The following is a 15954-nucleotide window of genomic DNA, read 5'->3' as shown; positions in this document are numbered from 1 at the left end:
CTTGGTTTGGTGTAGAAGGCTTGCCTCGCAACGCTGCCAGTTCTGTTAGCTCTACGCCTGCCCGAAGACACAGACGTCCATCCCCGTGAACACTGGGACGGAGCTCAATGGGAAAGAAAATTATTCTTATTTCTTATTTCAGCCATTGAGTATATAAGCCGTGATATATGAATCAAGATGCTATGACCAAAAAAAATGTGATTGACAGATAACTGTTGATATATGATTGGTCAAATTTAGGTGTTCAGGCTGATGTATAACTAACTGGCCTGCATAAGATAACAAAAAAACCCACAGATTTTAAGACAGGACTTTTTTTTAAATAGAAATTTTCTAACTTAGGACAATATCGTCTGAAGAAGAGTACATTTATATACATGTTTATGCCAGAATGATTTGATATTTATATATGACTTCCCTACGACTTTAAGGATCCTCGATCTTTGTTTTTCTACCACTGTTTTTAATCTTGCCTGTGTCTTATATTTACCTTTTGATCTGGTGTCTCTAGAAAATTTCACTTTGAAAAACATTAATAAAACTGCATTACTAAGTGAGGTTTCATGTTTTTCTTTGAAGTTAAATTCTAACTTTAAGGGGCAACGGAAAAACGTAAATAAGAGGTTTTCTGGTGAAGCACTTATTGTTCATCTTTGATTATGTCATATTTACTCTGTGATTAGCTTATATCAGGATTTCTTCTGAGTACATCTTATTGCATGATAGCTATAATGCTAGTGCATTGATTTCTCCAGCAGTTGTGGAGGTTCACCTTCCAAACTGCCCACATAACAATAGACATCGTAGCGTTCGCTGGCTGGTCTCTGGCCGTAGGATCTCACTCCTGGAAGGTTTGGCAGGTTACCAGCACAGTTCTCTCTGGGGGACACGATTGGATACCTGAGCAAGAAAAGCATGCACTGTGAAAAGGCTCTGTTTTAAGATTAAAAACGATGAAGATTAAAATCATTACAGGTAATGATCCCACTCAAGACGTTACAGTTAATAATATATATGAGTCCTATTAAATGGGTATCAGTTTAGTAGATCGCTATTTTGAGCTGGTGTAGTAGTCGTCCAACTCACCGCACAGTTTGGTCACGTAACCATCCAGCGTCACATTGGTGAAGGCCTCTTTCAAAGGCTGCAAACAGCTGCTGGGGGCTGGCAATGATGGCTCCAATGCTCTGGCAAGCCTGCTGAGCTTCCAAAAAAGTTAGAGTATAACGACCAGTGATTGGTCTGTAGTGGAAAACCACACCTATGACAGACAAAAGAAGGACAATTTTACATGTCATTAGTGCATACATTTAACTCGACATGGGGCACTCTGTGATAATTTCTGCTAAAAGTTAAGGAGAAGCACCTACAGTAATCTGCATAGTTACAGCAACTGGTCATTTTCAGTTTATATCTAAGGTGTGGAAATGTGACTTTTGCCAGTGGGAGGTCTGAGTCTTTGTACAACCTTTCTCAAGCAGAACCTGATCTTCATAGGTGTTTTTATGTAACAACGTCATGGAATGGACAGCACCCACATAAAGAGAGGCTGCATTGTAGTGAAGGGAATTAATACTCTTTAGTGTCAAAGGCAATATTTCATCATATACTGTAGATCCAAATATTTGAATTGAAAGACTTATAAATCCACCCCATAAAGGTTTCTGTTGAACTACGACATTGGCTGGAGCTTATGTCCTGAGCACTTCTATTTATTTTCTTTCCAGTGAATACCTTGAAAAAAGACAGTGCTTCAAAGGTTGTAGGTTATCAACTATACGGAAAATTTACCTTTGGGACCCATCTCCACATCTTCACCTGGCAGTGTCACTGGGGGGAGAGTTACTACCCCTCCGGACTTGATCTCTGGGATCACAGGTGATGTTGTGGTTAGGTAGGCCTGATCAGTGGGTATAAAACTGATGTCAGGTAAGGGTGTGGTCCTCCCAGGCACAGCACCTTCATCGTCACTCTCTGAGGAGTCAAGATGTTATCTTTAGTACACAACAAGATATTAATCTATACGTCTCATTATATTAAATGGTAACCTTGGAAGCAGATTGCATCATAGCGTGAGTCTGGGTAGGGGTATCCAGTTTGGTTGGGGTACAAGTAGACAGTTCTCACTCCTACAAGTCCCCCTCCACATTGAGGTCTGGGGATGTTGATTGGGTAGCGTACACTTCTGTCTGCTAGCCATCCAGCGTTACACACATCCATGCCATCCTTCCAGGCGAGGTAAAGCTCTCCAGTAGTGGCTAGCCTGGCACCCAGTTTGACACACTGGTCTTTAGCTTCATGGAAACTAAACTTGTCAATGGACATGGAGTAGAAAACTCTGCCTGGGGAGGGAGACCGTTGAAGAAAACAATGAAAACAATACCTCATCTTTTCACTCAAAAGGTAAAAAAATATTGTGTCCTTGTTTAGTGAGAATACCTGACATCTTCTCAGCAAAGCAGTACACGTCATAAGTTTCGTTAACGTCTCTAATGCCATAGGTCCTCACTCCAGGAAAGTTATGCTTATCTCCAAAGCAAGGTTCTCGAGGCTCGTGAATGGGGTACCTAGAGAAGAAAAAAGTGATTTGGGTCACCTTGTTGAGTGCATACAGATATGTACTCTGTTACCAGAGTCTCTCATACTCTGGTAACAGTCATACGGACGTTTTACTGTACCTCACGGTTTGATCTGAAAGCCATCCAGCATCACACTGGTGGTATCCATCGTCATAAGCAGCTTGAAGTTGCGCAGGAGTAGCAATGGTGGCTCCATTCATGACACAGGCTTCTTTGGCTCTATCGAACGTTAGGGTGTACCGGGTGGAGATGGCACGATAGTGAAATACAATGCCTGTAAAAGAAAGTGCAGTGTGAGTCGATGTCAAAAGCTCTGGTAAAACTTCCCATGACATATGGTTTCTTATGTCTCAGTTCTTCTTCAGCCATAGCTAAACACTCTAAACAAAGCTGAGGGAATTTGAAGCATACCCTGAACCTGGATGTCCACATTGTCAGAGCTACCCTCGATGCCCATGGTCACCTCACAGCGGTAGGTTCCAGAGTCTTTAGAACTCAGTTCTGTTATTTCAATGGTAGCATCACTAGGAACCTGCGGGTAGCTGACCAGAGTCACCCTGTCCAGATATTCTGTAGCCACAGAGATCTTTCCCTTTGTTGCTACCAGAATTTGAGCAGTTTTCTCCTTGGTGATATAGGTCCATTTGATTCGGTGGGCTAAAGGGGCAGAGGTGGGTGCTCCTGGGTCATCCACTGTGTTTTGGTGGAAGTAGCATGGCACCTGTACCTTGCTTCCCAGCAGGGGACGGAGAGGCGACTCAACAGGGATGCTGACATGTATAGCTGCAGGTTAAATTGATGACACATTTTTTTGCAGTGATTAGTATTTAGTGAGACATATTATGAAGGAAAAAAGTCTTTGTGATTTACAATAACTACAATATCTATATTCCTTCAAAAATATCCATTGTTTTGTATCTAAACATTTCACAGACCAATTACTTTTGCATCTTTTCTCGGAGAAGTGGCCCAACAGTTACTTTTAAATGGATTACTTTGTCTTATGTGTTATACATTTGGACACCTATTGACAAAGCAATGGCACTATTTGCTACTGTTAACTCTGTCTAATAGAGAAATGCTAACTATACTTATTTCAATCAAAACTTTAAAATCTTTTCTTATCAAGCTTCTTAGAGCAGTAAAACAAATACTTAATCTGTTCTATATACATGCATATTGCTCTTTTTATTTTATTTGTATTTTCTCATGTAACAACATGGCTTCTTACCGTCAGGCTCTTCCAGTGCTGTTGTGGCCAAGATGATGGGCAGAGAAATGCACAACAGAAGTAGGGTTGTCATTTTACCTGGCAAAAATAAAACTGCACAATGACTGTCTGTTTTTTACAAAAGGAAAAGAAAAAACATGCTCAGGGTTCCCAGTTATCTAACCTGTTTGTTATTTTCTTTCACTAGTTTATTGCTGCAGAAACAAGTGTAATGATTTAAAAACTTGAAAGCGTTGCCCTTAAAACATCCATCTTACAAAATATGATAATTCATCCAATGAAAAGTAAAATATTAAGGTTATTTCTTTGAAAACTTTCCCTCTGCATAAGCCACTGTTTTTTTTCCATTCCCCTTTCAGTCAGCTTAGATCTTACTATGCATTTGGATATTGCATTAGGCTACATTTGGAAACTTGAAACCAGGCTTCAAATGTCTATTGAAGGATTATGGCACAAGATGAATGTCCCTTTTGTATTTCTGAATGTAGGAAAACATGTAGACTTTATAAAGAGATTACATAACATCTCCTGAGGTACATAAATATGAAATCAGACTAAACCTTTCTTTTTTTAGGCCATTTTGGATGACAAAAGAAATATCTTCTAAGTGTCCAAAGGAGAAGTATTTTTATCTCTTTCTTAAAATATATTAATTTATGTGCATTTCCTTTGTATTTGGTTGATTTTCTCTTTGGTGGCAAGGGTCATGTAAAATGGGAGTTCAAGACTTTGTTGTGGTGAAGGCACTTTATAACTACACAACATAATAGGAGGAGTAGATGGGTGTACACATTCAGGAACAAGCTCATACTTTTTAAATGATAGGACAGTATGCTTTGAGTGCATTGGGCTTTTAGAAAACCCACATGTGGCCAAAGTTTTATGTGCTGGCTGATGTCCTGATATACTGTATTATTTCAGTATTTTCACATAATTTTCTGTTCCTATCACACCATGTAGTTTATGAAAAGTACCAGTCTCTACTGCAGACTATGATCCTGCCTCTCCCATTCAAAGTCTCTCCTGAAATTCTGAAGTCTTTTAGTTTAATTTTTGTTTCATCAGATTAGAAGAGGGGACATGCTCTTCCTCCTCTCTGATCAGCTTGTATGCCAGTTTCACTGTAAATAAAGATGCTTCCTACTGTTTTCTGACAATATTTCTTTTAGATCTTAGACTTTTGTTCTTTGGTTGATCCCAACATTTTACCCCAAAACACTGCCATCAGTGGAACATGAAACTTGTCTTCCTCTTAGACTCTATAACGGATGGATTTGACCAGGCTGTGCATACCTGTTTGTGAGAGTATAGCCCAAGAATGGGTGATTGTCTTCATAAGTTGAATAACAGGCGGTGATTCTTTTCAAATGTAGTGTGACCATATAGCCTAAAAGATTCACCATCTTGGATTCCCTCACCTGTGGCTGGATAAAGGTTTGTTCTAGGCCCCTTTCCATCCTCCATCTAAACATATTACTGGCCCTTATCTCACCCATCTTTTATCCATGTCAGGTTTGCAGATAACATGACAGTGGTGGGGGCTGGTTTTGATCAAGGTGAAACGGGGCACAGGTAGTAGGAATAAATGCATTAGTCCCTGCCTAACAACTTAAGGCTGAATGACAGCAAAATTAAAGAGAAGATGATATACTACAGGAATCAGAAAAAAATACTGTACTCCACAACATCTTAACGGGTACTGCATAGAGAAATTCTCCATCAGGTATCTGGGCACCCACGTTGCCTGTGACCTCAAATTAAGCTGACACATTACGGGTGTCATGGTTTTGTTCACGTTTATCTCCGAGTTTTAATTGGTGTTATTTCCATTCTTGTGTTCTAGGTATTTTTGATTGTATTTGAGTTCTTAGATATTTCCTTTTTTCCCTAGCTCCCTTTTTGCTTCCGTTGAACTTTTGTTACTAAACCTTCAAATAACCATCTCAAGCTTTTGCATCTGCATTCGGGTCCTGTCAAACCTCCACCCTTTCAAACCTCCACTGTGGGGTGGAGGTTTGACAGGCTTCGCTGTTTCTCCAGACATAAGACAAATCTGACTGACCTCCAGAGGTGTCAAGTAACGAAGTACAAATACTTCGTTACTGTACTTAAGTACATTTTTTTAGGTATCTATACTTTACTCCATTACTTATTTTTCCTCCTACTTCTGACTTCTACTCATTACATATTCACACAAGTATCTGTATTTTCTATTCCTTACATTTTTTAAACACACATTACTCGTTACTCTTGGCTTCGGTATAATGCAGAGGTCACAGATTAGCGGACCACGGTCTGATGTTATGCCGAAAAGTTCATGCCTGCCAAGATATGCATCCCCAGTACAGGTGTTATTAAAACATTAAATCCAAAGATTTAGTCCGAGGTACGGCTGATTTATTTGTTTTAGTCTCTTGTTATTCACACACAACAATAAACAGTGATAGCCGATGTGAGGTTTCAAACGGCAAAGCTTTGTCTTAAGCGGAAAATCAAACGCACATCTACACAGCACAGCGTTCACAGACCAATCTGATGCATTCACGAGAGTTAGATAGCTGTGGTGCATTAAGGAGCATGGGACATTTCACACCTACAAGGAAAGAGGCATAAACGAAACAGAACTTAGCAATAATATATTTATTCAGAAACAGTGTGGGTTTTCTTACACTACTGAATGCTCTATAATTGTATTTCTGTTATTTTTTGATTAATCACATCTGCTATCTTTTTATTCCAAAATATCTATAATATTACAGCAGAAAATTATCAAAGTTTTTCAAAAGCCTGTTTAAAAGCTCCAAATGAGGCTTCAGATCATTGTTTTACAGGCAGAATTTGCATTTGCTGACCCTTGTCCTTTGACTACTGATGGATATACAGGAATGCAGTCATACAAGTGTCAACTCCTCTGAGAAAGCAAGGGATGCAATTTTCGTCAATTTGTATATTAATTTATTTCTTGATTTTTTTCAAAATTTAATTTATGACATGGATGCATAAATACCTAATTTTATTTCAGTGTTCAATTCTGTTTAAGTAACAGATCATTAACAAAGTCTTTGGACGTTTACTGGTTGATGATTTTCTTTATTTGGACCCCGCTGATTTTTAATTGGTTACCCCTGATTTAATGTTTATAAATATTTATTTCACGTCATGTGCGCCATCCAATGCAGATCATTGGCTCCATCAACATCTAGTGAAAACTAGTGTAATTGGATGAGTCATATAACGCAAACACTCATTGGTTAGCTAAAGGAAATCATCAGAAGCAAGCAGGTGTTCTTCAATGCAAACGTGAATTGTCTATGCCATGCTACAATGTCGGATTCAGAAAAAGATGTTGAAATGTCTGAAAAGTCGGACACAGGCGAGAACGTATCGGGAGACGGAGACCAACAAGACCTCCCTCATTCTAAAATTGAGCTTTCAATTAATATTCATCTGGCTGTTTTTCTTAAAGGTTACTTTATACTTTTATACTTCAAGTAGTTTTTGGAACACATACTTTTTCACTTTTACTTGAGTAAAGAGGCCAAGATGATACTTCAACTTTTACCAGAGTGTTTTTAAACTGCAGTATCTATACTTCTACTTAAGTAACAAATGTGTTTACTTTTGACACCACTGCTGACCTCTCACACCCTGCTCAGAGAACCTTTAACCCTTTGCACTCCGGTAAGGGATTTAAGAGTTTCAAAAATATTGGGAAAGAAAAATCGTAAACAACTTCTATATTTGCGGTTAATAAATGCTGATTCTACGAGAGAAGAAATATCCAACATGGTGATCACTGCTTTAACACAACCATATATACTGCAGATTTTTAATACCTTTACAGGTACTTTCAATACAATTAATTCAAGCTGAATATGTGCAATATATAATGCATTCATTGTATGATGTAAAAGTTGTACATATTAAAGATTTTATTAAATTTCATTCATAAATTTGAATAAGATAAAATCATGAAAAAGATAAGGCAATACCAGCTTAACTAATTTTCTCCTTGATTTCTAAGCTGATTAGGAAAACTAAACACATGAAATCGAACAGTTTTAAGGGATAATTTAAAGCAGGTTTTTCCAAAGTCGAGGTCAGGACCCCCTAGAGGTCCCAAACACCAAGTAGAGTGTCCCAAGATGGTTTTAATAATAACTGTGATGTTGGTACTCATAGGGCCAGAATATATTATAAAAAACATGAAGGTAAATGCCCCATGAAATAAGTAAAGGTAGAATGAATTATGTGTATGTACCATTTATTATAAAAGTCATATCTAAAACATAATTTAAGTAATAGATGTCCAAATTAATTGTAAAATGTACAACTAAGCACTTTAAATTCTGATTAAATTAATAAAAACAAAGGTTAAATGATAAATTAAACAACAATTTTTTTTATATAAAAAAGGGTTGTTTCATATAGATGTAGATTTTATGTTAATATAGATTTTATATGTATAAATAAATATGTGGTAAAGGTAGTTAGCATTTTTACGGGGTCTCCAATCTGTTGTATTATTTTTTTGTGAACCGTATTTAAATGTTTAATTCAATTCAATTTATTTCTATAGGGCCAATTCGCAACATATAATTTCAAGGCCCTTTACAGAGACAGTTAACCATCTATGGTTCAAGAAACCTTTACGATTACAAAAGTTGTGTTCATAAACCCATGAACTGGTCCTGAGATCCTTTAGAGAATTTGAGCTTAGAGACATATATATATATATATATATATATATATATATATATATATATATATATATATATATATATATATATATATATATATATATATATATATATATATATATATATATATATATATAAAGATAGAAAAAATACAAGGTGAAATAGAAAAAAACAAATGCTTCAGTTGATGTTGTTTTTATTACTTATACAGCATGAAATTTTATTCAGTTTGTTTCTATAGCGCCAATTCAAAACACATTTCAACTTAAGGCAATTTACCATTGACCAGATCATCCACTCAAATTGATTTAAAGTTTTCTAAACCAGTCGATTGCATCGACTCATTGACTCAAATACAATCCCTCACACTAAGCATGCTTGTAGCGACAGTGGAGAGGAAAACTCCCTTTTAACAGGAAGAAACCTCCAGCAGAACCAGACTCAGTGTGAGCGGCCATCTGCTGAGACCGACTGGGGTTCAAGGAGACAGAAGCAGAGATGTGGAAAGAAGAGAGAAAAAAAGCTTTGCAGTAAGCAGGCATTGGCAGATGTAAGGAAATGATACAGAGAAGCTGTATCATATCCTTACATCTGAGAAGCCAGCTGGCTGCTGTTTTTAAAAACATATTGAACTCAAATAAGAGAGGGGTCCTGATTGAGGAGGTTATGGCGTAGTGGTTAGAGCCGTGGGCTTGTGCTCTGAGAAGGTTGAAAGTACCCGATTTATTCCCATGGCCTGCGCTCTGGGTCCCTGAGCAAGGCCCTTAACCCCTGATTGCTCCTCAGGCACTGGACAGTGGCAGCCCACTGCTCCTCAAGGGGATGGGCTGAGAGGCAGAAGTGAATTTCTCCATTGTTGAAATGAATGATGTTCAATTATTATGATTGTCTATTCCAAAACTATTCTGTCGGTTAGAAGCTGTAACATTGGTGAACTTCTGGTCTTTGAATTAGGATATTTTTTGTGTTTATTTTCCTTTTTAAACGCATTAGTGACTTTAAAATATCCCCGTTTATGTACTTTTTGTGCCACAACGCAGCCTTCAATTTATCATTCTCCTTGTTGAGTTTTTACTGGAGGTGTTGCAAAAATCTGACATTCTAGCAGCCAGTTGGCTTCTCAGTAACCCTCTGTATCACATCCTTACATCTGCCAATGCCTGCTTACCGCACAGCTTTTTTTCTCTCCACTTTCCACAGCTCTGGCTTGCAGCACACCCAAAACCGTTGAAGATCTCAACTGAACCATCATTGTGCTGCATTCATAAGGTCCAAGTTAGGCACCAGAAGGTTCCCAGTTCATTGACAGCCACAAAAGAGACATGTTTAAACCTGAAGCTAACATTCCGTAGGAGAGCCAAGAAGGTGACCAGTCAAGACTTATTCATGCAGTCTTATATATTTTCAAACACAAGATGATTAGCATGAATAAGAGTGTTTGTGTATCTGGGGCACAATCATTCCTAAAATTCAATGAATTCAGCACCAGAAAACTAAGGAACAATATTTGTTACCGGCAGGAAGCTCTAAATATCCTGATCTGTCAATCTGGATTTTTGGTTCTGTTCAATTTCTAAATTTTTTACTTTTCAATTACACTTTAATTTATTCAATTCGTTGTTTTCTAAGTTATTAGTTTACCATTTAGTGTAATCTAAGTTATTTTCCAGTTAAATTAACTTGTGGTACTCTCCCCATAGTTCCCTTCTAGTTACTTCTGTCCACACCTGCTCACAATCAGTTGATTACTCCATTCATTGTTCTTTTTGACATTTATACTCCTTGGTTATTTCTGGATTTATGCTTCTGCCACCACTCTAAATATTCAATTTGTAAGAAACCACCTCAGCCTCCGTTTCGGCACTTGGATCCTATACAGACCTCCCCCGTCCCTGACACTTAATACCACTTTACTCAAGGTAGACGTTTAAAGAGATCCACCCGGAATATTCTCTCTCTTACTCACTTTTAACAGCTATGTGACTGTTAATATATCCATGACACATTTTTGGAATTTCTGATTCTCTCTCTATGAGGTTTAGCTTTCTCCCACTTTAAGGACCTCACAGTGTTTTAAAATAGGACATCATAACCCATAAGCTTTTTAACCCAAGATTTTTATTGAGGTTTAATATGATAGACCAACACAAATATTTCAAAAAATAAAAGCGGAAGGAAAATGTTTGGTTTCAAAAGCTTTCACAAACAAAAACCAAAAAGTGTGGCATGAATTTTTATCCCAAAAAACTTTGCAAAATCATCTTCTGTGCAACTATGCTCACTACATTACTTGAGATTCAATGAGGGGAGTCTGCTCTATAAAAATGTAGGTAAGCAAATTTTCCTTGAAATTAGAGTATTCTGGGAGCTGTACATCAACTCCCTTACCAAGAGCGCCCGCAGAGGATGTACTTCCCACAGCAGCTGATAAAATTAAAATTGCCAAGGACAATGATGGTGCAGTTCTACTCCTCCATCATTGAGTCCATCCTCAGCTCCTCCATGACCATCTGGTACGCTGGTGCCACTGCCAAGGACAAGGGCAGACTGCAGCGTGTCATCCGGTCTGCAGAGAAGGTGATTGGCTGCAATCTTCCATCTCTCCAGGATCTGTACGCCTCCAGGACTCTGAGGCACGCAGGGAAGATGGTGTATAACATGGTGGCTGATCCCTTGCACCCCAGCCACCAACTATCAGACACTTCCCTCTGGCAGGAGGCTGCGGTAAATCAGGACCATAACCTCACGCCGCAAGAACAGTTTCTTCCCATCCGCTACCAGCCTTATCAACAATGCCCAGAGACCCCCGTGACACTGACACTGCCTCTCTCGTCCCCGGTTGAGGACCTAGAAGCTACACCAATGTAGCCTCTCCAGACCTCCTGCATTACATTAATGCACAGCCTACTGTGTATATAGTACATAGCTATATAGTATATATTGTATATAGAATATTGTATGTTTTATATTGTATATTACTATAGATCCTGTATTCTGTATGCTTATCCAATATGTCTGCACCATCAACACCAAGTCAAATTCCTCCTAAGTGGAAACCTACCTGGCAATAAACTTGTTTCTCATTCTGATTCAGCTAATTGAGACAAAAAGTCAAACTAAGAAAATGATTTACATTTCCAACGAGAAAAAAATCTCTGCGATCTATCCAGTGTTGGGAAATATTGGAATTAGTAACAGACATTTCTTCTCAGTAACGGAATAATCACGGAATACTTTTCTAACATTCATAACGCTGTTCGGATACTTGCAATCTAAAGACGCAATTTACATTTGATCAATCTATTAAAGTGACACTCCTTAAGCACACCCTTTCTGCTGGGAGAGAAAGAGAGCTTTCAGTGCCGAAGTGAGTCGATAATAGATTACAATGTGTTTTCAAAGTCAAAATCTTTCTATTGTCACTTTTTGACCACACAGATCTGATGAGGTTGGCAGCATCTGTCATATATATATAAAATTGGGTATACAATACCAGGGTGTCTGCAGTAATACAGGTCTACAGGGGAACTGTCTTGCACACTGCTACAGCTAGCCCTACCTAAAACCCTTTAAAGCCTGTATGATTGGAGCTTTTTAAATAATTTGATCTAAAACAGGGATCGATTACATTTTTCATTCTGGGACTCCTAGATTGATGGAGAGGGTGTGCAGGTACCGCCTCGCAGAGCTCGGTTCCTGACCACGAAGATATAACCGGTTATCAGGTAGAAATATCGTCTCCAGTTTAAGCAAAATCGCAGATGTTACTATGTCTGATCATTTGGTAATGAAAAAGAAAATGTATCTCAGAGAACAACTTAATTTGTGCTACAGTAGCTGATGACCCCATGATGAAGTGCTTTGATTTAAACCAAGGGTTCCTACCAATTTAATTCCTTGACTCCAAAATTAATATTGCCACAGACTAATGCCACCCCAAAAAAATACATTTAATGTACAAATGTATGAACAAAAATATAGAATGTATTTATTATTTTCATTTCTAAATACATTTATTTGTTATTATGCATTTCTAAATGTACTTCTAACTATTTAGATGTACATATAAATGTTTGATAGTACAATTTAGATTGTTAAAGTTATTAACTGTATTATTCCTATCAATATAAATAAAATTTACCATCCAAAATGTAATATCAACATATTTCATGGTACATTCATTTATTTCATTGGACAGTCACATATTTGTACTGTATTTCATGTCATATTTGGGCCTCCATAATGAGAATAGTTCAGATATCAACTGATCTAACCTATTCTATTTAAATAGATCAGCTTCCCTGTTTCAGCTGAAGCAAAGTATGTCCGCAGCATGACACTGGCGCCACTTTGTATTACAATGGGGATGGTGTTTTCATGGTGATGCTCAGTGTTAATTTTCTCACACAACAGTTTAGCCATTTATAGAACGACCTTACTAATTCCTAACACGTCTTGTGGTTTACTTTGTTCCTCATGTTGGCCTTTGTTCACCAGCGTCTCAAAGAAACCTCAGGGAAAACATTAAAACAGACACAGGTGACTAAAATGTTTGTATTTTAACTGATGCAGCTTGATGCAAATCAGCAGCACTCTTTTTGTGGGTTACATTTTGGTCTAATAATGGGTAATGGGTATTAATACCTTAGATACTTTTTTTTTACATAAAATAGAATTTGCCTGAATGGGCCTCTTCAGCTTCTAGTAGCTGCTCATTTACAAAATCTCCTGTTGCTCTTAAACGCATCATTTAAACTGAGCCCACTATGTGAAATGCTCCAGCATCTGTTAGCGAGTTTCCCCAGGTCAGGTCAAGCCAATCATCTCGCCCCTCCACACTGTGCCCATTCAGTCACTGGGGTGGCTGCTGCTCCCCAGGTCCGCCACGGTGGTATGTTCTGTTCCCAACCGACCTGGAGGCCAATAAGGCTCTGGTCTGTTCCTGAAGCAAGCTGGGGGTGGGGCCTCTGAATGGTGTGACCCTGCCAAGGTAAACACAAGGCGGGCATCCAGAGACCCACCCCACCTCCACCCCTGTCCACCCACTCTCCTCTCACCCTCCTTCATCCTACAGCAGCAGAACAGAGCGGACATTGATAGGCGTACGCATAAGGAAACACAGAGTGTTACTCATAGATGGCTGCGGGGATGTGAAGGAACTCACGTCTGATGCCTCTGGTTAAGAAAACTCCTGGAAGTGTTTGCGCACATGCGGAGCTACTGACACATACTGTACAGGCTGTGTTTCAGGAGCACACACAGACTGTTGTACGGTGGGATGGGCGGGATGCAAACACTCCTACTCACACTAACCTGTGGGTGTGTTGGATCATAAGAGAACCCTCTTCAGTCAAAGATCAGGGACGTTTCTCCCTCAGTGTGTAAGACAAACCCAGAGGATTCGCCTTACAAGCTAAAGCATCAGACTGGACTCTGAGGAAAAAATGTCCCCTTTAACCCATCTCTGTCTGCTCAAGTCTGTGAATTACAATTCAGAGCATGTGCTCCTCTTGTTTAAAGTAACCATGGCAACGGGACATCCCTCTGCCAGTTTTCCAGCAGTCCCAAAATCACCAACTGGGGTTTGATGGAATATCGAAAAACTATGAGAACTTTCACGCATTTTATTTAAAACAATCCTTTTCTGTGTCCCTGTAAATCACATGGTCATATATTCATACTGCAGTTAAATTCTGCTGGGAAACACACTTTTTATAAACTGTGGGAAAAACAGGCCATGTGTGGAACAAAAATAGGAAAATTGGGAAAAGGTGACTGCAGGCACTGACAGCTTCATAATGTGGTGCCAGGGGCACAACAGCCACATGCATTTAGGCCCAACATGATTCATACTCCCATCACATTAATAAAAATCAGTTCTATTCAACCAAGGTGTTTTTTTAATAATGAGCTATGAATGTGACAGTTAATAAGGGCATAATATATCCATGCAAAATAGGTTATGGTTAGAAAAAATATATTATTTGGATGTTTTACTTTGTACTCCTAATAATACATGCAATATAATAAATTATTTTGTTTTTTACTGCAGTTAATAGAGGAAGCAGGCAATTTTTATTTAAATATACATCTATAAAGCTTAGTTTTTTTGTTAAAGACTAAGATTGCACAAAGAAATTAAAAATATATCAACTTTTGGCTTTTTTTTCTTCCCACAAATGTTTCATTAACTTTGGAGCTTCAAGGGTTGAAGGTTGGAAGGCTTCTGTGCCATCACCCTAATCTTTAGCTTCCTGAACAGCTTCTTAGTCATTTTCAGTTCAGGACTGCGGCGCAGCCAACCAGGAAAATTGAGTCAATATGACAGTAAAATGAAATGATCGCTTTGAACCTAAATCTGCCAAACGTATGAATCATTTCGGGCTGTGCTGTAGCCTATACTGACAATGAGGTGATGCATGAAATAGAAAACATTCACAAACAAAGTGACAAACTCAGCTATAAATGATTATATTTTACTCTTGGCATAAACTGAGACCAAATAAACAATGTACCCCAAAATCTTTACAAACCAACGGTTTGTACTATTTATAAAATTACTTATTAACAAAGTACAAAATTACAAAGTAGTAAAAATAACTTCAAAATTATCCTCCAAAAGTTTAGAAAAACGATCAAAACCTACACCAATCTACCTAGGCAGAAGTGAAGAGCCATTAAAAGCATCTTCCACTACCTCCTCTGAATATTCCTTGCTGTATTGTCCAGTCAGGTGGATGGTAAACGTACCGTGTATGCTGCCTTGCTCCCGGTGCCGGTGACTCCAGGGGCCTCTTACTCCTGCCTGTGTAGGAGTACAGAAAGAAGCTCTATCCCACTCCCACACATTTAGATGCTGGACACAGAGGGAGGGAGTGAAAGAAAGGAGGTGGGGGAGATATTGCTCAGCCAGTTAGTGAGGTCATGCAAACTTACCCTGCTTTTTAGCCAGTAGTACAAAAAAAAGGACTCTGCAGAAAAGTTTTTATATGCGTTGTGGATTTAGAATTTAGGTTTATTTGGTTTTCAGATGATCCATTAGATTTGTGTAGAATCTGAAATATTCAAGGCCCCTGACCTTTACCTCCTTTCTTTAAATGATTTGTTGGGATTTTATATAATAACGAAAATCTTTACTGTTTGATGTACTTTGGTGCTCCTCCTCCTCAAAAGCAAACTGTCATACGGCTGTTCCAGCTTTCTACATCCGGTAACAAAAGAATTATGCAAATTTTTCTTTTTAAGTCAATTCAGTTTATTTATATAGCGGCAATTCACAACACATGTCATCTCAAGACACTTTACAGTTCACCAGATCATAGTCAAAATGATTCAAAGTTTTCTATCTAAGGAAAACCGGTTGATTGCATCGACTCATTGACTCGAATGCAAAGTGGGATAAATGCCGTCTCTCCGAATCAGACCAGGCTTTCCCCAAAAGGAT

The 15954-nt window shown here is 38.4% G+C and overlaps 1 protein-coding gene across 1 annotated transcript in view; it reads right to left on the bottom strand.

The window, feature by feature from the left end:
- acanb (aggrecan b) overlaps window positions 1–15406 on the bottom strand; it is a 31549-nt gene extending 16143 nt beyond the window's left edge. The window contains exons 1-9 of the mRNA XM_038301302.1: window positions 15261–15406; window positions 3811–3888; window positions 2991–3362; window positions 2679–2853; window positions 2440–2567; window positions 2049–2342; window positions 1792–1974; window positions 1087–1261; window positions 773–900 (exon numbers count right to left, since the gene is read on the bottom strand). Coding sequence (XP_038157230.1) covers window positions 773–900; window positions 1087–1261; window positions 1792–1974; window positions 2049–2342; window positions 2440–2567; window positions 2679–2853; window positions 2991–3362; window positions 3811–3883 — 1528 coding nt within the window. The 5' untranslated portion in view covers window positions 3884–3888; window positions 15261–15406. The remainder of the gene's footprint in view (window positions 1–772; window positions 901–1086; window positions 1262–1791; window positions 1975–2048; window positions 2343–2439; window positions 2568–2678; window positions 2854–2990; window positions 3363–3810; window positions 3889–15260) is intronic.
- Window positions 15407–15954: the final 548 nt, after the last annotated feature.

The sequence above is a fragment of the Cyprinodon tularosa genome, unplaced genomic scaffold (assembly GCF_016077235.1).
Source record: "Cyprinodon tularosa strain WSP-4 unplaced genomic scaffold, ASM1607723v1 ctg465, whole genome shotgun sequence".
NCBI lineage: Eukaryota > Metazoa > Chordata > Actinopteri > Cyprinodontiformes > Cyprinodontidae > Cyprinodon > Cyprinodon tularosa.
Note: the sequence above shows the minus strand (reverse complement) of the source record. Positions and strands in the feature narration are given on the sequence as shown.